Below are 24687 nucleotides of genomic sequence, written 5' to 3' on the forward strand. Positions count from 1 at the left end.
AAAGCCAGCCCAGCACAATGAGGAATTTGAGGGCCCCACCCTCTAGAATTCAGGGAGGCAGCAGAGCCAGAAAACAGAGAGAGCCCTTAAAAAGTAACCCACGCAAAGCAAGCCAAGGGAAAATTCAAGCTGAAGGACCGTGGAGATCAGGAAACTGGGCCCATGGGAAAAGAGTCTGCTGCAGCTTCAAGGGGGAACAGGAAGGTCAGCCGCAGGGGCGCTAGGGCCGGGCTCCCGGAAGGGCTCAGTAGTTTTCAGTGTCAATTGGCAGGACAAGGGTGCAGATTGCGGATGTGCTAACGCTAACGCACCCATGCCTCCTGCCTGCCCTTTCCAGGGAAACACCCTCGTGGGGGATGAATTTGTAGGCAGTCTTCCAAGCACCTCTGCACAACGCGTCGCAATGTGACATGTCAAATCTTCCTTCCTATTTCAGCCTTGGACACTGTATCTTCAGGTGGTTTCAATTCCCAGGCAGCAAATGTGGGGGGAAGGGCGCTGCGGAAGCCTAGCTGGTTCTGTTATGCAGAGGCATGGGAATGGCATCGCTGAATGAAGAGGATCTCCTTTCAAGCACACTGGGCCCAGAGAGGTTCCTGAACACCACACCAACACTATAAGCTTAACAGCCCCACATGTATCTCTGTAAAGCTATATCTAGCCATTGCCATGTGCAGCACCTAGCACCATGGGGGCCTGGGTCGTCACAGGGACTCCTACAAATAACCAAAATACTAATTCCTATGGGGTCCATACTAAATGTACTTGTGTATAAACACGTAGAAGCTGTCACACACCATACTTGGGCAAGCTGTGATACATAGACTGTCTGGCTGAGACCTCAGTGATTTCAATTATGCCGCAGGCAAGGCTGTCTGCAGTAGAGCTGCCCTCCCACGTGCTGTGGTGGAGTCCTCCCAGGCCCCCTTTTGCTGTCACTGCATCTAGAACCGATCTGGGTTGCAACACAGTGAAAAGCCGTAGGGTCGACTGGGCCTAACTGGACTTCCATGACTGGGGCTCGATCTTCTGCATGTCACTTTTAACCATCTTGTAAGCAAGCCCTCCGGGTTCATTTGCAGGCGTAGTGTTGTCAGGACTTATCTTTGCACCGCTTCCCTCGCATTGCACAGCAGAGCTGCAGTTTGCCCCTTGGCCTGCAATGACGCAAGCCTGGGTTTTTTATTCTAACTCCCCTACAAAGGCATTTCACTATGAGGCCCTGAGAAGCAGGTTTTGTCTACTGTAAAGTTTCACTAAAATACAGTCCGGTTTAGTCTAGGCCCCAGGCCGGCAAATGCATTAACTACTCCCATGAACCGTCTCACTGGCCATTCGCAGGCTCAGGGCTGGAGCGGGTTGGGAGCTTTTCAATGACATGTTTTGTCATCGGCAAAACCAGTTTGTCAAAAACCAAACTTTTCGCAGGCGATGATGGTCAGTGTCGACAAAGCGTTAGAGTCCTGAAACTCCAGAGCCCCACACCCCAAATATTTGCATTATTTCCCCCAAATATTTCTGTGCCAAGTATTTGATTTTTTTTTTTTTTTTTTAAATGGCAGAGACCAAACGAGAGGAAAAATCTCAAGTCTTTTCAATCTCTCACCCTGGACAAGGACGATTTGTTGGCACCAGCACAGAAAAAAGAAAGGAAGTGCCTGTGTCTTTAAGAGAGGCTGTCCCTTCCACTGTCTGAAGAGGAAAGAGGGGGTTGGCTCAAACTGCCTGCCTGTTTTTTTGCTGTAAGGGAGTCAACCGCCTGGCTACATATTAGCACAGCAGCCGCTGAGCCAACCTCAGAAGCCAAACGCCAGCCCCTTGCAGGAAGCCAGCATGCAAGTATTGAACGATCAGCCTGGATCTGGGTGCTAGAAGCGCCTGGAGCCACATCTGCAGGGGGAGGCGAAGTTCATTTCAGGGCAGCTTTTAGCCTGGGTCGCTGCTGCCAGCTCCTGTCCTGGGGGTTCGTATTTGTAAAGTTTATGGCATGGATTAAACCTGCCGGCGGTTTCCTGTGCCCTCCCCCTTGGCCGAGGCAAGTGAGCTCAGGGGTGGCCAGGTTCAGCTTTCGCAATATCCAAGTTTTATCCTGGAGTCGGGGCGACTTGGTTCACGGTTGAAATAAACACCCGTCCCTCCCCAGCCGTGTTGACTTCCCTGGGTGCTGATGCTGGCATTTTGCAAGCCCTGGAAAGGAAGAAAATTCCACAGGCTTTGATGACACCTTTCAAGCTAGCAGGACCAGATTTTTGTTTTTAACTCTTCACTTCCCTGAGTTGTTTTGCAGCCTGTATATAAACACCTATCCAGATCACTCCTCAGCTGTGCTGCACAAGTGCTGAAGCCCCAGTCTCTTCCAACTTCAAGTGACGAGGATCAGGGGCAGGGAAGCCAGACGCTACCCCAGCCATAAACCGCAGTAGTGTCCGAGGCCTCTGGGTTTTTTTTACTTCCTTGTATTTGTATTTGTTAATCTTGTGCTCTTGCGGGGAGTCTGAAAGTGGAATTCAGCAGTTCTGCCTACTTTAGTTTCTTTGCCTTTTTCTCTCTGCAAGGAAATCGATGCATAAAAGAATCCCAGCCATTTGCAAACATCAATCAGCCCCACGGGTTACTTCTCTATTTCCATCAACGGCTGAAACGTCCCAGCTTGCAAAATTTACCAAACAAACAAGCAAGGAAACAGATGTTGGAAATAACTGATCCGGGAGGAGAAGCTGAGGTGCCGTAATTCAAAGGACCGTCTTTAGGGTTGGAACAAGGTACAGCGAACCCTGACGCTGTGTCAGGATGGCCAGGCGGCCTGCGAGCGGGAGGGCTGTCTGGATGCTGAGCGCGCTTTGGACGCTGAGCTGTGGTGCTGGTGCTTCGGGAGCCACCGCTGGATCATGGGGTGTTGGGAGCCAAATGCCCCTCCATCTGGAGATCGGGAGGGAGCCGGATGGTATCCAGTATGCCCAGTACCAGGACAGGACTGTGGATGTAAGTATCTGAGATCTTTGGGTGCAGGGACGGTTCAGATTGACAGAGCACTAGAAAAGAGCTCGCAGGATGTTAAAGATCTGGGGCTGGATTCTCAGCTGGTGTAAATCAGCATAGCTACAGTGGCATCATCTGAGAATAATTTGTGGTGCATGTATAATAAATACATCCCTCCCTTTGCTACCTAACGTGTCTCCTCCAGGGGCGGGAATTGCCCCAGCAGAGGATAGGGCTAGGACTGTTACAGGTCTCCACGGGGTCTCTACAACCTGACCTTCTTTGGAGAGCGCATTGAGAGCGCTAAGAGCTGGTATTATCATCCTGGGGCATCACCCGTGATGCGCTTGGATTGCAGACACTACGGGAGATTTGCTGGAAGCGAGGGCAGCATTTGCAGTTCCAAGACAAAGTGGTGGAGGCTATTTGTGCCTGCACCTCCCCAGAAGTTGCCATGGACAAGCCGGCAGGATATTGACGAGATGCTACACGCATCACCTCTGTGTTAGTAAGAGACGTGAGGTCAGTGTTGATGCTTGTAAATGAACGAGAGATACAAGGGAAGGATCAGCTACTGCCCCTGCCTGGAGTGCCCCAGCAGGCAGGCCTTCAGGCCTCTGGTCAAAGCCTCATTGACAGATATACCTGCCTTGCTGGATTTGTGCAGAATGGAACCGGGCCCTCCCGTCTGATTCACCACGTTGATGTCAGACCAAGGGCCCAGCCAAGCAGAAGTTCCATTTACCGGTTTGTTAGAACGTGGTGCAATATTCATGCCACTGCGTAGAGCATTAAGGAGAGGAAATGGTTGAGGCAGGATGCTGGGAAGCAGTGCAGTTGCCTCCCAGCTGCACATTAATGTTTTGGCATTAGCCATCATTGGCCTGGTAATAGGAATCCATCTCCATGAATTACAGGGTTATGAATTCCCCAGGCTGGCTGGTGTGGGAGCAGATAGTGCAAGGGCTGTGTATCCAGCCCCTCCTTTGGCTGGATGTTTCCGTCCCTCCCACCCCCACTGGCCCAAAGCTACCACTTGAGGAAGTTCACTGATCCTGCATTTTTTTTTATCTTTGTTTGGCAAGCTAGGCTCACTTTTGTCACCATCTTTCCGTTGTGAGTTGAGCTCTGAAACTGCTGGTAAGCAGAAGTGACTGCTGTTTCTTCATTATCCTGGGCTGGTAGTTAAACCGAGGACTAACTTCCCGTAGAACAGATGATTTTTCCAAACCGGGACAGTCTTGAAAACTGCCGTGTCAGGTGGAATCCAGGGTAGCATTGTTGGTCCAAATTTGTGTCCATCTGAGCCAAGGGTTCAAGGGTTCCCAAGACACGGGCAGCTTTAGAGAAATAAATGAATCACAGAACATCAGCATTTTGTGCTTCTTATAACTTTTTATACAATGAAGACACTGTGGGAAGTGCTGTGACCCAGTGACAGATACTGGCTGTGCAGCCCGGAGACCTGTATTCTAGTCTGGGATGTGAGCCGTGTCTATTACTGGACAGTATCAACGGGAACCCCCTCTTGATTCTTCACTCCCATCTACGGGGATAAATCATGAAATCGATAAAGCCATATTAGCGTGAGAGGAGAACCGGGATCCTTTATCAAGCAGTTGTAAAGGCTGGGGTTCCACGCTGCTTTTGGAGGGTATGGAGTATTGGTTTCTAGAGCTGGGGGTTCTTCTGACACCCACTGCTGTTATCTCAAGGGAGTTAACAAGGAAGGAAGGAAGATAGCAATAAAAATGATGGGATTAAAGTTTCTTATCTCAAGACAGAGCCAGGCCAGAGATGAATGCTTTATGCCACTGGAAAGCCCAGCTCCAAGTCTAGCTCTCTGGATTTGCAAGATCACTGCACCTTTGAAAGCCGTGCTATTGCAGACCGGTGTTCTGCAAACTCTTGGTCTTGCCAGCTGTGCACATTGCTGGACATCCATCCATCCTTTTACCTCTGATGCCTCCTGAATGCTTTTGAAGATTGTTCTTGCTGAGCAGTGAGATAATGCTGTGCATTCATCCTGGCTTCTCTTATGAGACAAGCCTGGGAAAGGATGCCTGCAGCATCCACAGACTTATGGGAATTCCTAGGGAGTCCTAGGCACTTAACTTCTGGCAATTACTTTGTGCTATCCCCTTTGGTTAAATTCATTAGCATCTAGCACTCGCTCAGGAGTGACTGTAGACATCCTTCCCCTTCCAGAGCGGCCTTAGTCAGTGGCTGAAAATTAATTGCTGCAGTTATTCCTTTGTGATGATGGGGATGAGGTGGTGTGGGCCATCTGTGTGCTTTCTTTATTCTTCTCTACTTCCCCCTGCTATGCTCCAAAAAAGCCACAGAGGATGGTTTAAAGGGCCAAACTTAAAGTTTAAAACAATAAAACCGTGGGTTCAAATCCCAGCAGGGATGACCTAGCAGCAGTGTGGCCCAGTGGCTAGAGGATTGTGTCTCGGGAGTCCTGGGTTCTGTAGCTGGGTCTGACCCACTGGGTGACCTTGGGCAAGTCACTTCCCCTCTCTGTGCCTCAAGCCTTGTCTACATTTGACATGCGACAGTGGCACAGCTGCAGTGCTTCAGGGTAGATGCTCCCTGTGCGGGTGGGAGAGGGTCTCCTATAGCCACGTCCACATTAGTGAGTTTATAGCGGCACCGATGCAGCTACGCCACTGCACCATCGCTTGTGTAACTGCTGTATGCCGACAGGAGAGCTCTCCCGTTGACATCATAAAACCATCTCCATGAGCAGCTGGAGCGTCTCCTGCCGATGTGAGCTGTGCACACCACCACTTTATGCTGGTGACACTGATGTTGTTCAGAGGGGTGTTTTTTCACACCCCCAAGTGACATAAATTTTGATGACATAGGTGGTAGTGTAGACATGGCCTTAATTTACTTTCCACAGAGGTGGTAGCTAGGCTGATCCACTGCGGCTTATACTAGGGGTAGGTCACTTTAACTATCTGAAATCTGATGAGGTTCAACAAGGACAAGTGCAGAGTCCTGCACTTAGGACGGAAGAATCCCATGCACAGCTACAGACTGGGGACCGACAAGCTAGGCAGCAGTTCTGCAGAAAAGGACCTGGGGGTAACAGTGGATAAGAAGCTGGATATGAGTCAGCAGTGTGCCCTGGTTGCCAAAGCGGCTAATAGCATATTGGGCTGCATTAGTAGGAGCAATGCCAGCAGATCGCGGGAAGTGATTATTCCCCTCTATTCGGCATTGGTGAGGCCGCATTTGGAGTACTGTGTCCAGTTTTGGGCCTCCCACTACAAAAAGGATGTGGACAAGTTGAAGGGAGTCCAACAGACGGCAAGAAAAATGATTAGGGGGCTAGATTAGGGATTAGCACAAGATTTATGAGGAGAGGCTGAGGGAACTAGGCTTGTTAAATCTGCAAAAGAGAAGAATGAGGGGAGATTTGATAGCAGCCTTTAAGTACCTGAAAGGGGGTTCCAGGGAGGATGGAGCTAGGCTGTTTTCAGGGGTAGTAGATGACAGAACAAGGAGCAATGGTCTCACGTTGCAACTGGAGAGGTCTAGGTTGGACATTAGGAAAGCTTTTTCACTAGGAGAGCGGTAAAGACCTGGAATGGGTTACCTAGGGAAGTGGTGGAATCTCCATCCTTAGAGGTTTTTAAGCTGAGGCTTGACAAAGCCCTGGCTGGGATGTTTTAGCTGAGGTTAGTCCTGCTTTGAGCAGGGGTTGGACTAGATACCTCCTGAGGTCCCTTCCAACTCTAATATTCTATTATTCTAACTACATTGCTCAGGGGTGTGAAAAATCCCCTCCCACCATGAGCAATGTAGCTGGGTTGACCTAATTTTCTAGTGTAGACCGGCTGTCAGCATCCCCAAAGTGCGAATAAAGATCCTGACCTTTGGGATCTAGTGACCGGCAGAGCTATGGCAGAGTGAAATGTTACTGTTTAACTGCAGACTCCCAGTGCGGACCCGGTTGCAGCGGTGACTCACTTTTAGGCCTTCGGTCCCGTTTATGCTGAACCAGGTTCAAGGAGGCTCCGTTTCTACCCTCACCCAGCAAGCGTGTAAGTGACGGGAGTGATCAGACCCAGCAGTGCCGGGCTGCTCTCGCACGTGTCGGAGTGCGCAGAGTCAGGGCAGGAAGTGCGAGGCACGCCTTCCCTGGCACAGTAGCTGGGTGTTTCTGATGCAGGCTCAGGATGATTAATGATGCTGGCATTTGTATTAAATGGCGAATAACTAGGCTGCGAGGTTACCGCCCCTTATTGTCTTTGTGCTAGAGTTTCTGGCGGCTCTCAGCACAGCTCTGCCTGGATTATCCTGTCTGCACTGGGGACTTTCTAACCCAGCAGGTCTAAAACACCAGCAGCACTAATGTCACAACAGTCTCAGCGCTGGCCTCCCCTCCGTCACTCACCAGATCCATAAGGGACAGTGTCGGAGGCCCTTCAGCCATGGGGCCAGGATAGGCAAAACCGAGATGATGAGCCCAGGGGCTGACCTGACATTAGTGCTGGAAGAATGTAAGAAATTCCTCCACCCAGACAAGGGCTCGCAGGCTGAAACATTCTCTTGAAGACCCGTCTGCCCTAGAAACACCACGACGTCAGGGGACCTGACTGCAGCTCAGTTGCCCCCCTTGCCTAGCAACAGCCCTGGATCCTTTCTGTGGCGTATATATAACCCGCACCCGCTCAGGCTGATGCTCAGTCCCCCTGGAGTCGTGGCTGATGCTCATACAGAGGTCGATGAGCCTGCTGCAAGGACTATCTTTCCGTTCTGTGTTTGTACAGCACCTAGCACAATGGAGTCCTGGTCCATGATGGGACAGTGACCAGGTGCTACGGCAATACAAATTATAAACAACAACAGCAGCAGAGGTGCATGGTTTATGATTCAGAGGGCCCAGGTTCAATCCCCACTGCCGCTGAGCCGCCCCGGCTGAAGCGTTACATGTGCTGTGCTTTAGTGGGGTTCGGTAGCTAGGCTGAACCAGTGTGGGCAGAAATGAGGCCTTTAATTCTCTTTGATCCCCGTTGCTGCAGCTCCACGGGCAGCAGCAAAGGTGGGAGAAGCAGGGTTTTCACCACCAGCTCTGGGCAGCCTTAGACAAATGCTGGCGCCTGGCCGCCATGACAGCGGGTCACATGGTTGCCACCTCTGGGGGAGCAGCGTGTCTGGAGAATTACAGGGCCCCCTTTGGGCAGCGTAGCTAAGGCCCACGTCAGATACCACGGTGATGGGCACAGCGTGGAAGCCGAAATAGAACAGCGCCGGGTCCTCCCATCTTAACAGCAAGTTGCCAAGGGGTTAGACCCCATTTGGGTGTTGGGGGGCAGGAGGAGGGCAGGCTGATGCTCACAGGAGTTGCTTGAGAGGGGGGGAAGGTTTGCCCCCCGGGTTTTGGCCGACGTTTCGCAGCCTGCTGGGGTGCCAGGTTGCTGCGGCACATCAGCGGGTTGGAAGTTTGCGAGGGAGAGCAGAGAAGTTCTTCAGAAAGTCCCGCCGAGGACAGGCTCCAGGATGAGCTCCCAGGGCCACGTGGGGCTACGGAAGCACAGCTACACCCTGCACCTACATTGTCCACGTGCCAGGAAAGGCAGCACGGGCCATTGGATGAGGAGACCCAGCTCCCACGGCCAGCTGGGTTGCGTGGAGCTCGGCGCCTTGTGACTCTTTCTCCGTTGTTCAGTGCTGGGAAGTGAGGACCCAGAACAGCTCCGCCTGGTGTTCCTTCATCCGGACCAACCCGGACTGCCGCATGGACAGTGGCTTCCTCAACTACCTCAACGGGGTCTTCTGCGTCTTCCCCCCGGCGCTGCTGGCGCTGGCGGTCAGCTTATACGTAAGGACAGTCGCGGGGCGGGGACGCGGCGGGTAGAACGGGGGGAGCCCTCCAGAGATTGGTTTAGGGCTGGAGGGAGGAAGCGACTCACCCCTGGCCAGGGGATGGCAAGGGTTACAGACAGACAGGGCAGCTCACAGCTTGGTGGGACCTGTCCCCGGCCCCTACAGAGAGCCCAGAGCAGGGGGCAGAGCCTTGGGGGTGAGCGGGGAGGGCACAGATCGAGGCTCCTACAGTGCCGGGGGCTGGGACCAGCTAAGCACCGAGCATTAGCAGCTGTTTGGGGGGGAGGGGGTGACCCAGAAATCCCCGGGTTGTAGCTTTACAGCTGTGCGCTGCCCTTTGCTAATTTGCCATTGGTTTATTGCAGGCTCTCTGGCTGCTGTATCTGTTCCTCATCCTCGGGGTGACGGCCGAGAAGTTGTGAGTAGCCCCTTGGCCCGGTTCTTTCCCCCAGGGGGAAGCGGGGGGCAGTGGGCGGAGAAGTCCCACGGCCTTTAGCATTCAGGACAGCTGCCCTGCTCCCGTCTTTCTGTCCAGCCCTGGCGAAGGCACGAGCAGGGCTAGAAACTAAGACCTTCTAGTGGCCAGCAAGGTGGTTACCCTCCCTGCAGTAGAGGCGGTCTCTCTTCTGTAGTGGTAAGAGCTGCAGCAGACCTCCGTTCCCCAGGCAGGGCCCCATCCGTGGTGCACCCCGTCGATCTGAGAGAAGGAGTTCAGAGCCGTGCTCTGCCAGCAGAATTTGACTCCTGCTCTCTCAGGGAATTGATTGGTCACCTATGGAGATGTGGGCTCGTCCTCTAAGAGGTCACAAACAAAATGAGGTTGCTGGGCTCTGTCTAGGCCCCTCCTGGCTGGTAGCTTGCACTCCAAAAGCAGCACACGGCTAGATAAAATGCAGGGCTGGAACAGCAGGGCAGGATTGAGGTGCCTGAACACAGCTGGGTGTGTAGGGAGGCCAAGACTGGGGGTCTATGGATCAGAACCAAGGGGCATCACTGCACAGGGGTGTAGAAACTTTCCACAGCACCATCCCTGGTTCCAGCCAGGATAACCAGCCCCTGGCTGTCCCGGGCCTTGGAATTCACTCACTGCCACACACAGAAGGGCCTGGCCCCGGGGTGGCTCTGGGAATTGTTCTACATGTTTTTGTCTTTTTCTTCTCTCGCTCCAGCTTTTGCCCCAACTTATCAGCGATCTCCATCAATCTGAAACTGGCCCACAACGTAGCAGTATCCTTCGGCTCACCCCCCTCCCTGGGGTCCAGGGGCTGGGAGAACAGAGAGCAGAAAGAAAGATCAGGGAGGAGGGGTAGCACACGGGGGCCAGCTTCAGACACCAAGCTGCGGCCAGCAGGCAGGGGAAGCTGCTGAGGAAGTGAAAATGCAGACGCTCTACTGAGAGACGGGGCAGCGGGAGATCAGCCCTGGCTTTTCCGTGCTATAGGAGAGGTGTGCATCCGCCCCAGCCAATAGCTGTTGGATAAATTTTCCACACCCGGGAAATGATTGTCGGGGGGAGCCCATTAGACACTAACCCTCGTTACCAGAGCTAGCCAGCTCCTAGCCCCAGGACAGCGTACTAGCCCGGTGCTGGTATGGAACCTGGGGGGGGGGCGCGAGGAGGGGGAAAGAGAGGGTGGCCTCCAGTGAGACCAGGTGCAGTGAGGCTGCTCACCATCCTTTGCAAAGAGCGCAGAGATCGGTGGCAGAAAAGTGCCAGCTACTGCCAGCGGGCGGGGGATTTTCAAAAGCCCTCACGGCTGTTGTGACTCTAGCCCGGCTCCCTTAGAAGCCAGGGGGAGTTTTGCCAGAGGCTCCACTGGAAGCAGAGCTAGGCCAGCGCTTTCCCGAATCGCCTAAAACCGTAGGAGTGGAAGGGACCTCGTGAGGTCAGCGAGTCCTGTCCCCTGCACTCAAGGCAAGGCCAAGATTATCGAGACCATCCCTGACAGGTGTTTTTTAACAGCACTTCAGACAATCTCCAGTGCTGGAGATTCCACACCCTCGCTAGGCCATTTATTGATTTCAATGCTTAACTATTCACTCATGCACTGTTGTAAAGCCAGGCCAGGGCCTGTGTGGCTCTGATCTCTGTGACAGTCACTCTCCAGGGACCTGCGCTTCTGTTGCAGCTTTCATCCATGGCCAGGCTTCCCAAAGGAGGGGGCCGCAGCATTATCCCCATTTTACAGATGGGGGAACTGAGGCACAGAGATATCGTCACTTGCCCGGGGTCACCCAGCAGGCCAGTGAGAGCATGGTGAATGCAACCGAGACCTCCCGATTGTCAGTCCAGGGGCTGCACGCTAGACCAAGCTTCCTCGCAGCTGTGCTTGCTCCTGGTGGGAATTGCTCAGGAAGGTCCCGGCTTGCGGGAGCAGGCCGCGGCGCTGTCATCCCAACGGGATTCCCTGGTGGGCTCGGGCGAGCTCGTCTGCAGGTTGTGTAGAGCAGCCCGTGGGAGGCAGGGAGGCGGATAGATTGGAGCAGTGCCACCTTTCAGGCCGTCAGCCCTTCCTTGACCTTCTCCTCTCCATGGTGTCACCTTCCTGGCCTTCGGGAATGGCGCTCCAGATGTCTTCAGTGCCGTGGTGGCCTTCTCCGACCCCCGCACTGCCGGGCTGGCGATCGGCGCGCTCTTTGGTACGGAAGGCCCTCCCCTCCATTCACGCTCCTTTTCAAGGAACCCTACTGTGGTCAGCGGCAGCTAGTCAGTCCCTCTTCATCCACGTCTCTTTCCTCCACTGCCCCTGGCTTAGCATCCTTCCTGGGCTGTGTTTTCCCGGTGACCGTTCCCGGGAGGATGGTTTCATAGCACCCTCGCGCTGCGGAGTGCCTTACTAGCCAGTCTTGCCAGCACCCCAGCATCTCTGTGTCCTTATGTTTTGGGCGTGCGCCCCCACTTTGGTCCCGCCCAGCCTCACTCGGCCATAGGAAGGGTGACCTCTTCCGAACGCACTGCCGGTGCTGATGCACGACACGGCCAGCAGGAGGCATGGTAGGGTCAGAATGAAGGCTCCATCCCTTGGAGAGGAAAGCTCCGGCCTGTGTCTTGTCCCCCGAGGCAGCGGGAACGCTGCAGGGGCTTTGAAGCCCAGTCCCTCCGCCCTGGGCCCTGGGCTGGGCTGGATGGCGGACGTATTCCATGGTTCAGCCTGCCCACTCCTCGACTGCCCAGTGCAGCAAGAGGTGGCCCACGGCGGAAGTGCCAGGGCTGCCGGGCGGGGGAGAGAGACGCTTCTGCCAGCTGCCCTCCGGTGCCAACGGGGACACGTCTGTGCTCACAGGCGCGGGCGTGTTTGTGACCACGGTGGTGGCCGGCGGGATCGCCCTGCTCAAGCCCTTCACGGTGGCCTCCAGGCCGTTCCTCAGGGATTCCGTCTTCTACATGGCGGCCGTGTTCCTGACCTTCACCATGCTCTACTTCAGGCAGATCACGCTGGCGGGGGCTCTGAGTAAGTCACCGGCTGCAGCAGGCAGATGGAGGGTGAGGGAGGGAAGGGCAGGGAGCCACTGGAAATAACTCACACCAGGGGGAACGCTTTTGAGGAGTGGAAGGGGGTGGGGAGGCTGGCCGAGGGTGAGATCCTGTGGCTGAGGGGGGCGGGCTGGCTGGGGGAAGCTGAGAGCGAAGTCATTTCCCCTCTCTCGCCCTCTGGGCAGGCTACCTGGGGCTGTACATCTTCTACGTTCTCACCGTCGTGATCTGCACCTGGATTCACAGGCGGCATCGAGGTGACAGCTTGTCCCCTGCCGGCTCCGGCCAACCAGGTAAGGGAGCTGCCACCTACACCCAGGGGACTCACCAGGCCCCCTGGATCCCCACGAACGCCGCGCACTCTGGAGATCCTTCAGCATCCCCATCTCCCCCTCCTCTTGTCTCCTACAGAGCAACTGTCAGACGGGGAAGAGGAGGATTCTGCCTCCTCGAGCGTTCACAGTGAGGAGTACGGTAGGTCTTTTCAGCGGCGGGGGCCACCTCCATGGTCAGGAGCCGCACCGAGCGGGCTGTGAGCATCTGGGGGCCTTCAGCTGCTCCCCAGCTGTCCGTGCTTGTGATTGTTCAGGGGGAAGCCCAGGACTCCCTGGACAGGGCGAATGGATTTTCCTTTCACGGCAGTAGAGAGTGGTCCCAGCTGGGCGCTGGGTTCCATTCGGGGGGCGGGGCAGGCAGTGTCCCCAAAAGGGGCTGAGAGCACACAGCTCCCATTGGCAAACTCTGGGCGGTCACACACCCTGCTCGGTCGAAGAGCTGGGAACGACATAGGGAGTGGCTCCAGCACAGTGCAGAGCGGCTGGGTGGGGTGACCCGCGTGGTCCCTGTAGACCGTGACGCCCAGCCCAGCCTTTGCACCTCTCTTGCAGAAGAAGAATACCGGCCCCTACTGCCCTCGGAGGAGACGACTCTACAGATCCTGACCAAGTCCGTGAACCCTCTGGATCGCAGGAAGTGGAGGAGGAAATCCTGTTACTGGAGAGTCCTCAAGGTTTTGAAGGTGCCTTGGTCACGGCCTCTCACCCCTCCTCTAGCACGTGGGATGGGAGGCTGGGCTCCGCTGTGGTAAACACGGGACACACCAGGAAGCAGAGACCCCTTGCTGCTGACGTGGACAGCTCCCCGCTCTCGTTCTGCCAGCCCACTCCTGAGAGGGGTAGAAAACCATCCTTCAGCACAATCAGGGAACCAGCTCCCAGGGCAGCATCCCCCAGCGCAGCTCTTGAAGGGTGGATGCTCGAGTGATCTGGCCAAGGTGTCAGGAACCTGCTAGGATGCATCCCTGGAGTAGCGTGCCCTGCATCTGCGGGACATGAACGTAGGGTTGCTGGGTCTCTCGGAGCTGGCCTGGATGGGCACTGGGGATGTAAGTGAAAGGCTCCAGGCACCCATCACTCCACCCAGTCGTTCTCTAGGGGCAAAGGCCTCTCCACAGCCACCGGAGAAGTGTCCACGTCATTCTAAAGGAGCCCGGCTGGGACCCCCAGGGCTGCACTGAGCCTTTAAAAACTCTGCTTAGCGGAGTGAACTCTCCATGCAGGGGAAGGTCAAGGGCGTCAGTCATGCCCCAAATGGTGAGAGGGAAGCAGCCCGAGCTGGACACCTCCGTAAAGGGCCTGATGTTTCCAAAGGGAGAACAGGCCAGTGCCAGGCCGGCAGGGTGCAGATCTGCCTGTGAAAATGTCGGCCACACGAGGAGAGGTCATCCCAAGAACCTCTGGCTTTGGAGAGCGGGTGGCTGTGGGGCTAAGTGGGGCTGCATGGAGAAGACCGCGGTCCTTGCAGGGAGGCTGCTCTCTGGGGCCCACTTCCAAGTTCAACCCATGGTAAAAGCTGCCTCCTCGGGGGCTGTCTCTTCCCAGTTGCCCGTGGAGTTTGTGATGTTGCTGACGGTGCCTGTGGTGGATCCCGATCAGGAGGACCAGAACTGGAAGAGACCTCTCAACTGCCTGCACCTGATCACCAGCCCCCTGGTCTGCATCCTCACGCTGAAATCTGGAGCTTGTAAGAGCCTGCCGTGCTCCCAGCAGTACCCCCGTGGCAGAGCCCCCGTCCCCGCGCCGGCGTGCCGTGGCCGTGCAGCTCACCTGCCTTTGCAACTGGAATCTCAGCAGCTGCATGACGCATCTAGGGCCAGGGCCGCTGGAGCTATCGCTCAGCAAATCTAGGCACTGCAAAACTAATTCTCAGACCACTGGGCTCACTTCCATGGGGATGGGGCCGGGAGGGAGGGAGATAGGTAAGGTCAGCTACGAAACCCCTAGACTCCCAGCTTCTGCTGGGTCCTGCTCATCCTTTCGCGGCTGTGAGCTAGAGGAACTGAGGATTGGGTGGTGCGTGCGGGGAGCTGCCAGGAAGGTAGAGGCCCTGTTCGCTCTGCAGGGCCAGGAAAAGATCCAGACGAGGGGTTTTTTCCTACCCCAAGATGTCCCCAATCCAGTGTTGTTGTGCACAGTTTCTATCAGCACTGTTCTCCCCCAGAGGTGGCTGCATTTCAGTGCTGGGGTAAATCCTCAGCTGCTGAAAGCTGGTATTTGGCTTTGCTGCAGCTGCTATGACACCCCCCCAAATACCTCCTCAGCGCAGGAGGTGTTCAGCGAGGCAGTCGGGGGAGTGCCGAGCGCGCTGGGTCCTGGATGTCCTCACTAGCAGAATTGGCCCTCGGGGGCCAGAACAAGCTCTTAGGCTAATTTAACTTGGATGAAGGATCCTGACCAGCCCCTGATTCTGGGACTTAGAGGCCCCTGGCGTCCTGTCCTTGAGCTCAGCTGAGGACTGAGACCCCACTTTCTTCCAGGGGGTCTCAGTGGATCCTGCCATGATCTCCAAAAGAGCAGCTGGTGCACACCTTGCCCCGATGGTCATCAGGCTTCCCCAGTGCCGGGCCGGGCCAGGCTGATCCTCATTATGGCTTTCTCTCTCCCCCTGTGCAGATGGGCTGTATAAAATCCAGGGTGTTTTCCCAATCTGGGGCCTGGTAATCCTGATCAGTGCTGTCCTGGCTGCTGTTGTCTTCTGCACCACAAAGAATGAGGAGCCGCCCAAGTATCACTGCGTAAGGACCCCTGGCATTACAACTCCCCACCACCACCCTTCAGCTCTGTGGCCATGGGAACCCCTCCTCACCCAGCACATATCTGGGAAGATCCACAGGCTATCGAGTGCCTGGCTCGTGGTTCTGGCTACCAGTGGAGAAAGCCTTGCTGGGAACTGGACCCCAGACGAACCGTGAAGCAATGTTAGCTGGTGAATTGCCCATTGATGGAGGGAGGGAGCCAGAGTTTTCCCCAGCATAAGGGGGGGGAGGAGAGCATGACGGAGCTGCCCGCGAGGCACCGATCACACAGGGCTGCCCTGCTCTCTCTCCTGGCAGGCGTTTGCCTTCCTGGGCTTCTTGGCCAGCGCCCTGTGGATTAACGCCGTCGCCACAGAGGTGGTCAACGTCCTGCGGACCTTAGGGGTGGTCTTCCAGCTGAGCAACACCGTGCTGGGCCTGACGCTGCTGGCCTGGGGGAACAGCATCGGGGGTGAGTAGACCTGTGCGCCCGTGCCTCAGAGAGGCCGGTTCCCAGCTCAGGCTGATTTGCTGGCCGTGGAGCTAGGGCAGGCAGAGCAGCGGAGCCTTCAATCCGGGTCCGAGGTGTAGTCCAGACGTGTCCAAACCCCGGAGCAGTGAGCTGGGCAAGCGGGTGTGGGTGGAGAAGGCACGTCCCTCAGTTCTCCAGGAGGGTCAGGCAGCGAACTGGAGCAGGAGGACGTGGCGGATCAAGCCTTGAATTCAGGCCTCTCCGGGGCAGTATCTTTATGGCTTCCACTGCCACCATCATACCAAGGGCAGTGGCCAGTTGATTTGCACTCTTTGGCGCTCAATAGAACACGGACCCTTCAGCTACAAAGCCATCCCCCTCTCCAGCCTGGCTCCTGCTCAGGGGAAGAGCTTTCTCCATCCCCACTCTCCCAAGCTAGGGTTACTCCCGCCCCTTACATCTTGTTTAGTCACAGCTGTAGCATGCGACTCATTCCCCGTAGCGCATAGCATGCTGCAGGGTCTGAAGGCGACTGCGTGTTGTGAGATCCAGGACTTCGCCCCTGTATTGATCTCACTGCTCTCCACGCCAGCTGCCGCTACGTGGTGGCATTTCCAGCAGGAGGTTAGAGCAGGGACGCAGCTTTCAGCGCCTTGCCGCAGACAGCATAGGGGCTGGGAGGCTGCGTCCTCTGCTTGTCCGCACGGAATTGCCGGGGCTCCACTCCCAGCAAGCTGCATCAACCCACCCCATGCGCAAGTCAGGGTTTCCTGGTCCAACGGGCTGGTGCAAACTGCATTTAAACCAGGAGGCCAGAGCGGTCTCTCCTCCAGGACTTTGCCAATGCACGTTTGGAGACACAGCCACCTCCATGTAACGCAGCTGGCAGCTGGAGGGACTGTATGGCTGAGGAGGGAGCCAGTTCTCAACCACAAGAGCATTGATGCAGCATCCAAATCCCACCACCTAGGGACACCTCTAAAGAAGGCCACCTCTAGAGCTTGAGTTTTCCTTGTGCCGGGTCTCACGAGCGTAGTGCCTGCTGTCTGCAACGCTGGCGCACGCAGACCATGTCCCTTGTTCTTCCTTTGCAGACACTTTCTCGGACCTCACCATGGCACGGCAAGGATACCCCCGCATGGCCTTCTCTGCTTGCTTTGGGGGCATCATCTTCAGTATCCTTTCAAGCTTGATCTCCTTTGGGCTAAATCAGGCAGCATGGCCTAGTGGATAGAGCTCTGGACTGGGACTCAGGAATCCTGGGTTCTGTTCTCCGCTCTGTCACTGACCTGCTGGGTGACTTCAGGCAAGTCTCTGTGCCTCTGTTTTCCCATCTGTAAAATGGAGCTAACAATAACTGACCTCCTTTGCAAAGCACTTTGAGAGCTGATAAAAGCTAGGTATTGTTATTAAACTTGTGCCCAGGGATTATCCTCTGCACAATCGTTTACAACTCCCTGTTTCTTTTCCGACGAACAGTGTAGCTGCAGGGGTCAGGACCCCTGACCGGTGCAGACCCCATGGCCGTTGCCTAGTAGAGTTGTAGATCTGTACGTGTCATCCCATCAGGACCCCACCCAGGAGATGTGATTGGGGGCTGCCGGATGCACTAGCCTTCTGTTTCCAGAGTGAAGACTGGATTAGGAAGGACTCCTGGGCATGTATGATTGAAGTGTCTTGGCAGAGCTGTGCCAAGGAAATTTATACCTACTCCACTGGGGGTTTGCATGGGCTTAGCTTTGATTTTTAGTGCAATGTTCCACCCGCCCTCCCGGCCCAACATCAGCACAAACCGACTACTAACGTCCCAGACTAAGTCGGTCTTACAACTTCGGGTTTGCGGAGAGCTGGGCAGACAGATAACCCTCGCAGCAATGGCCACACTACACAGATGGGAAAACAGAGCCAGAGATTGTGACAACCCACACGTCATGGCAAATAAGTGCCAGGGCCAAGATTAGGTCCTAGGAGTTGCTGGCACCCAGATCCTAGGCACCCCCAGTTTACTGGGCTACACACTGAAAGCAGCATGTTCAGCACCTGCTGTTGTTTGCAGCCTTCTATAAGGCTGCCCCTCTACGATCAGGGATTCTGGCTTGGGAAGGAAAACCCCAGACTCAAGAGAGCCCATTTGCCCAGGGGAGGAACTTGTGCACCCCAGAAGGAGCCATTCTGATCTAGCAGTGGGAGGTGACATTTTTACTCCTGCTCATCTCTCAAGTAGTTATAGGGTCCCCACCATTGTAACAGCTGAGAGCCGAGGTGCAGCTGGCCCATAGCCACGTCTCTGAGCCACTTGCAGGTCCTGGATTGTAGGACTCTGTGGGAAACAAGTCCTTTCTCCAGGGGAATCAACATGGACAGGTCTCAGCTTCCCTCCTTCACCAGGTTACACCTGTCCAGCCCATTTCTCCCCAGAGAAAAGCCAGCTGTTTGTTGGTCCACTTTCTCCCTCTTGTGGCCAGGTCCATTTCCTGCAGGGTTTTTCTTTCCTGAGCCTGACCACAGATATGCTGGTGGGAGTAGGGCTGGGCTGTTTGCTGCAGATGACAAGCAGCCACCTGCCGGTCAAGGTAGGACTGTCTCTTGCTGATTTCATGCTCCTCCTGTGCTCTGGGGAGTGGGCTTGTCTTGCTTTTACTCACCTGCTCTGAGCAGGGTTAGATGGTGCATCGGCTTCCACAGCCAATGCCGGTCTAGGTTACAGCTTCCACCACTGTGCTGGGGAATGGTAGCTCTGCATTTTCCCCATGCAGCTATACACGGGAGGTGAACACCCAGCCCTTCACGGGGGGAGCTGTGGGCGAAGACACAGCTGTAAGAGGAGGGAGAGCCCAGTTCCACATTTAGAGTCCGCTAGAGCAGTGGGCTCCGCCTTGGAAACAAGGATTATGCTGGCCCTTTTTGCATTTATTTCAGGAATCCCTGTTCTTGGAGTCTGTCACGAGGGCACCTATTTCTGGCAGGTGCCTCCTGGCTATACAAGATTAGGTGGTATGGAAACTCCGAGTGCTGATGTGCTCTACTGAGATACTGGCATTTGAAGAAGCCATGTGGCCGCACTAAGGATTAACTCTCTCCTTTCCCTTCTCAGCTGGAGCCGGATGGCCTCCTGGTCTGGATTCTGGCTGGAGCACTGGGGCTTAGCCTGGTGTTCTCCTTCATATCAGTGCCCGCTCAGTGCTTCGAGCTGGGCAGAGGGTATGGCCTCTGCCTCCTCCTCTACTACGTGGCCTTCCTCACCATCGCTTTGCTGACGGAGTTCAAGGTGATCCGGCTTCCCACCTTCTGACGGCATCGCCACTGGACGACATCTTGCCTCTTAGTACCGCTCATGTATGGCGTGAGAATGGTGGGAGCAGGTTGAAGAGCCCGGAAGGCTTGGACCACGCTGCTGATAGTGAAGGGGCAAGAGCTGGTGGTGGGATGGGCAGAGGCAGGCACGCAATTGGCATGAGACTTTCCACATTTGCTGGCTGGGCCAGTTGTGTTCCCGGTGAATCACTGAAGGACACGCCACCGGTAGGTGCAGGAGACTGAGCTGCCTTCCTTGCAAACACAGCTCCGGAACCGTGTTCACTTCTCTAAGCTAAAGGCATTATGACAATCAGAACTTCCCCCAGGATGGCACATGCTTTGGATCCTGTACGCTAAAGTTCCCATGATCTTTCCACTCCAGGAAAGGAAGCTGGTGCAGCAGGAGCTGATGCTACATTGCTGCTCAGTTTATACATCCTCCCGACCAGGGGCTACCCATCCAAAGGAGAGATCAACTCACAGCTACTGGGACACCTTCCCTGGGACTCCACTGGCAGTATTAGCTGTTCCAATTGATTTTTTAAGGAAAAGGATTATTGAGCTTTAGAATGGGGATTTTTTTTTTTTAAATAAAGATTGATTTTAAAAGACAGGCTTTGCATTGCATTTTACATGGGGATCAGTTTAAATCACTGCTGCCCTAAATGGAATTTTGCAGCTGCACAGAAAGGGAAGTTACAGGCAAGTTTTTTAGCCTTACTGATTTCATTTTCTTTTTCCATTTTACCCCTGCCGTAGGAGAAGTGATCATTATTCATGGCCCAATAAAGTGGCCCTGTGAAATGACATTTTCAGGGCAACTTTGAACGAATTCTCAGTGCTCCCGTGGTTTAGATACATACCCTTTGAGCCCCTGGAAACCTCGGCTCAGATGCTGTATGGAAGGGTTACAAAATAAAACATTCAGTGGCCTCTACCTAGTAACTCCTTGTGCAGCGCCTAGCACAGTGAGGTCCCAGTACATGACTGGGCCTCATAGGCGCTATTACAGTACATCTGTCCAGCCACGGAGCCGTGGGGAAATACATCACTGCAGCAGGATCGACATACACAGGGAGGGCAAATGCAGCAGCACCATGGCAGAGAGGCAGAAACTTGTACTATGCCCAGCTGTGCTGTGAATACATTTCACTGGCTGCTCGAAGTAGCAATCGTCTCCCTTCATTAGTAAAGGATTCCTGAATATCAGTAATGTGGGGATTAGTTTGCCATTAAAGAAAAAAAAAAAAAAAAAAAAAAACCCACCAAATAATCCTGCTGGGTTACTAGGAAATTGCAGTCATGGTCTTTAATCCTGCGTCAGCACTGTGCTTGGACTGACTGACCACAAGGCTTAGTCATTGGGCAACAGGGCTGGCAAGAAGCCTGGTGAAATAAACTCATCCGTCAACACACAGGCAGCCCAAGGAGTGGAGACAGCAAGAGGGAGAGGAAATAATGGTGAACATGGATAGGAGAATCCTGCCTGAAGGTCAGAGCTGTGGCAGTTCAAACGCCTGTAAAGGTGACCCGCCCGGTTCTAAGAAATTGTTCTTAGGTGCCAAGTCTGCACAAGATTTAAAAAACCATCTAAATGGGATACTTGAAAAACCCATTTTCAAAAGTGACAGGCACTTAGGACTAAGTCTCACTGAAAGCCAGTGAGACCTGGGCTCTTAAGTCACGAATAAAAATGGCACTTTTAAAAATGTCAGTCTAGATCACAAAGAACAAATCTGGCGGGTAGGGGAAATGGAGCAGCCAGTTTACGAAATCATAGGGTCACTTGGCTTTTGAAATCGCAGCAAAAGTTTACTGCAGCTTTTAGAGTGGGGCAAGATGGAGGGTCTCTATGCTAACAACTGCAATCCAAGTGGCATAGGGATCCTCGCAATAACTCAACCACCAACTAACTGGGTATTGAAACTGACGCAACAAAGAAGAGTGGAGGCTGCTGTATTTAGGTAGCAGAGGATGTTTTTATTAGTGCCTGAAAAACCTAGACTGTTGTACAGACACCTCCATACAGTTATTTATAAACAAACCGCCAGCATATAAAACCCTGCACTGCTTCCTCCCTCATCCCTACAAAATGATTGTCTTTGTAGTTACAGTAAGTTCGTGGCTAAGGGGAGGGGGAGAATGATTAGAAGGGGATGCCCCATACTCAAACGTCTTTTCCTTGCAGACTGTTAAGTCGTTTGGAAAAAGTAACCTCTACAAACCTCTGCAGTTAAAAAAATAACAATGACAGTGCATGTTTCAGGCCAGATCAAAATCTCAGTAATAAAAATCACAGAAGGCAGAGTAGCACTTTTACACTGGAACATGTCTGCAGCAATCCTGTGCACCCTTCATTACAGGAGGTCTCTGATCAAAACTCCACTCCAAGTTCTGCAGGTTCATGCCCCCTTTATATAGTCCCCCTGCCCCTCAGGAATGCAAAAAGGCCTGCAATGATGGCTTTGGAAATCAACTTCTTTTTTACTTCCCTAACAGCTGCCTTTGTTTTTAACCCTTACAATCCTGCCGCTTTCCATCCTGCCAGCAACTAGTAGAGGAAGTTGTGCTTCTGCAGCATCTAGAGACTAGCGTAGAGTAAAACATCAGAGTTAGGATTCCATGCATAGCAACAGCAACAGATGTGCTCTTTTCAGAGCTGCTCACTAATGAATGGCCAGGATGTGTGATACGCAATTTGGAAAACGACCCGGATTTCTCCACTTGGAAGCTCAGCAGGGCTCAGAGGTCATTTCATACTCTGGAGTCCATTGCACACAAGAAGGAAGCAGAGAATTTCATGTGAGTGTTCAGTGAATTCCATAATGCAGCAGTGAGGGGACACAGCATGCAGTGGTGCAGGCCAGATGACGAGCAGCACAGTCTGTCATCTCCTTCACTTACGCAGAACGCTCTGAACCACTACACAGAGGGGGAGATTGTCAAAAGCCAGTGAAACTTAAGAGCGTAAGTCATTGGGAACTGGGCTATTAAGACATTGAGATGCTTTTGAAAAATCTCCCCATAGCTCATAATGGGAATGACAAAGCAGCTCCTAAATGGACAGTGCAGCCATCCGTGGAAACTCTTTCCTCTCCCTTCTCTCAATATAGTGCAACATGGTCCTTCACAGTGGGTCTCTACCTCCAAGGATGGAGGGAAATTACCTTAGAGGACTAATGATGTCTGATTTAGGAGGAAGGAGGCAGCCCTCCTATGCAATCATTTTGGGGTGCAGATTATTGTCAAAGGGATTCCTAAAAGCTCTCACCTTCATGTAGAGGGGCCCACCCACTGGTGACAGCAAAGTTCAAAGATGAGGTGCGATGGCAGCCTCTCCACTGATCTGCCAATATCCATGTGCCGTGACTACGCACTTTTATAATACTTAGCACTTTCCATTCACAGATCTTGGGGGCTTTACACAGGTGGGCATCGTTACTCCCACTGTGTGAAAACAGCAGCACACAGAGATTAAGTGACTTGACCATGGGGCCACAGATCAAGTTAGTAGCAGCACAGAAAACAGAGGCTGCCTCTGTGTATGATACAGAAGGTGGATGGAAGAGTTGTTTTCCACACCCCTAAGACCAGGATGGAAGGGGAACACTGTTCCCCACTAGAGAAGCTTCTCAAGCTGGCCCTGATTAATCTGTTAGTGGTTCCCAGAACTGACAACATTTGTGCAAGAGAGAAGGCAAAGGAGAAAAGTTCTCATGTGGTCTCGTCAATCTGCCTGGGAAATCAAAGGCGACCCTGTTGGTGACTGCATAGAGGTGTTGTGCAAACACATGTGCACATGCCCCATAGCACTTCTTGAGTCAGCACCAGATGAAGCTCGGTCACTAACCTTGTACTGCAGAAGCTTCTCTCATTCTCATACCAGGGCTGAGGGGAGTGATGGAGCAGGCAAAAATCTTCCACTTATAAACGGGATGGCGGAACGGCAAAGGCTCGGAATCACCGTCCTGTGGAATTTGCATGTCACCTACTAACAGAAATAGCCAGAGTTTGGGGGTTTGTCAACTGGCTCCCAGCCTAGCACAGCCCAGATGTCAGCACTGAACACTACAGAGAGCTTTGATAGCTTCCGCAGGGGCATTGCTCCAGAACTCAGAACTTTTAGCAAGGATCCAAAGAACTACTGGAGCTCAATCCTAGAGCCATCCTCCAAAGAACAGATTTGAGAGGTTGGATGAGGTACTCAGGAACTGTCTCTAGAATCGTCAATAAGACCAGGTAGTTAGGAAGAGGCAAAGAGGATTTACAGGGGTAAACTTCTCATCCAATCTCACCTTGCTGAATACAAACTCGCTCCCTAATTCTTTTATTTAAGAATTAATGGGTTACTTAAAGAGGACTTTTTTTAAGCACAGGACTTCAATATTAGCAGGTGAGTTCAGCATTATTTCCTTCTTCCACAGAATTAAATATCCCTCCCCCGTGGTTTCCGATTGGTAAGACTAGCTGTAGGCCCACGTTGGGGAAGCACAGGACAGGAAGGACGACTGAGTACTCTGTACTAGATGCCCATTAGTCACAGCTGCAGCGACAGGGTCTTGCTGAAGATTTATATTATATATATTTGGTTCCAGCAGTCCTATTTTAAGTCCTCTGGGTCTTTGTTTTTCATTTTTTAAAGCAACTCATGATGTCTTCCGGGGGAAGAGATGTTTAAAACCAAAACTGGACTGATATACAGAGCAGAGCTATATACACATTATAAAATAATACTATGGGGTTATTGCATAGAAGAATGGTTTGCATTAGCTTGGCCTAGGTAACTGTCTGGGAGCGTTGCCTCAGGCCCGAGGACTGCAGGGGGGTGCTGGATGGGAAGACATCTTCTTGCCATTGGTATGCTTTTCTGGAATGCTCTTCGTACCATTCCTGAACAGAGTGAAGATCAAACACAAATGAGAGCAGTTTCTTCCCCATAGCATACTCCACCCCCTCATTGTCCTGAGCAGTCACTCTCTCCCCCTCCCAGGTGAAACACAAGAGAACTCCGCGCTAGTAAATAGGGAGTGCTTAGTTACACTGTTTCTCTTTCCAGGCTTTTATAAAAATCAGTTTTTCCTCCGATGCAGAGTCTGGATACAACTAAAACTGCTATCAGGAAAGGGGTAACTAAAGCACTGCTGTAAGGTTTGCATGGATGGAAACATTGAGCGCTCAGCTCCTGGATTCAAAGCATTAACTATCACACGGTCCTTTCATATGCAGTTTGCAACAGTAGGATGGCACCAGGAGATCCTAGCGAGGACGTTTCATCTTTCAATGACAAGCCTCCTTCGCAAGCATTTAAGACTCATTTACTAAGGGCAGATTGGTCATTTGAGTTGCTATCAACTAAATGTCTCAGCAGATTTCTGACCAACACTAAAAATAAGCACCATTGTGAGAACCACAGCTCATCCCATTGCTAGCAACAGAAGGGACGACAGAAAGATTCAGAGATTAACTCCTTTGGTATTCATCATCATCAGCAGCAGCAAATCAGTCATGACAAATTCCTGTGGAGTTAATGGCTCCTTCCCTCCAAAGAGG

General features: G+C 53.2%; 2 protein-coding genes across 3 annotated transcripts in view; one reads left to right on the forward strand and one right to left on the reverse strand.

Annotated features, from left to right (window-relative positions):
- Positions 1-1817: 1817 nt before the first annotated feature.
- On the forward strand, positions 1818-19879 carry SLC8B1 (solute carrier family 8 member B1). Its single transcript, XM_067550169.1, has 15 exons — positions 1818-2982; positions 8663-8815; positions 9186-9238; positions 9990-10046; positions 11354-11460; positions 12105-12272; positions 12481-12588; positions 12707-12769; positions 13183-13313; positions 14176-14317; positions 15247-15368; positions 15687-15840; positions 16935-17015; positions 18349-18413; positions 18935-19879. The coding sequence occupies exons 1-15, from the start codon at positions 2791-2793 to the stop codon at positions 19130-19132; spliced, it is 1794 nt and encodes a 597-aa protein (XP_067406270.1). The 5' UTR covers positions 1818-2790; the 3' UTR covers positions 19133-19879.
- Positions 19880-21105: 1226 nt separating this feature from the next.
- TPCN1 (two pore segment channel 1) overlaps positions 21106-24687 on the reverse strand; it is a 54936-nt gene continuing 51354 nt past the window's right edge. For both annotated transcript variants that reach the window (XM_067550170.1, XM_067550171.1), the window contains exon 27: positions 21106-24027. In XM_067550170.1, coding sequence (XP_067406271.1) covers positions 23914-24027 — 114 coding nt within the window. In that variant the 3' untranslated portion in view covers positions 21106-23913. The remainder of the gene's footprint in view (positions 24028-24687) is intronic.

The sequence above is a fragment of the Emydura macquarii genome, unplaced genomic scaffold (genome assembly GCF_026122565.2).
Source record: "Emydura macquarii macquarii isolate MOO-44397 ecotype Brisbane River unplaced genomic scaffold, CSIRO-AGI_Emac_v2 contig_1254, whole genome shotgun sequence".
NCBI lineage: Eukaryota > Metazoa > Chordata > Testudines > Chelidae > Emydura > Emydura macquarii.

What these genes read in the sequence shown, in the direction of transcription:
- SLC8B1 (XM_067550169.1), top strand. Translation starts at nt 2,791, where the DNA reads ATGGCCAGGCGGCCTGCGAGCGGGAGGGCTGTCTGGATGCTGAGCGCG. An exon ending in ACCAGGACAGGACTGTGGAT is followed by an intron (nt 2,983 to 8,662) that starts GTAAGTATCTGA and finishes TCCGTTGTTCAG; the next exon opens with TGCTGGGAAGTGAGGACCCA. An exon ending in AGCCGCCCAAGTATCACTGC is followed by an intron (nt 15,369 to 15,686) that starts GTAAGGACCCCT and finishes CTCTCCTGGCAG; the next exon opens with GCGTTTGCCTTCCTGGGCTT.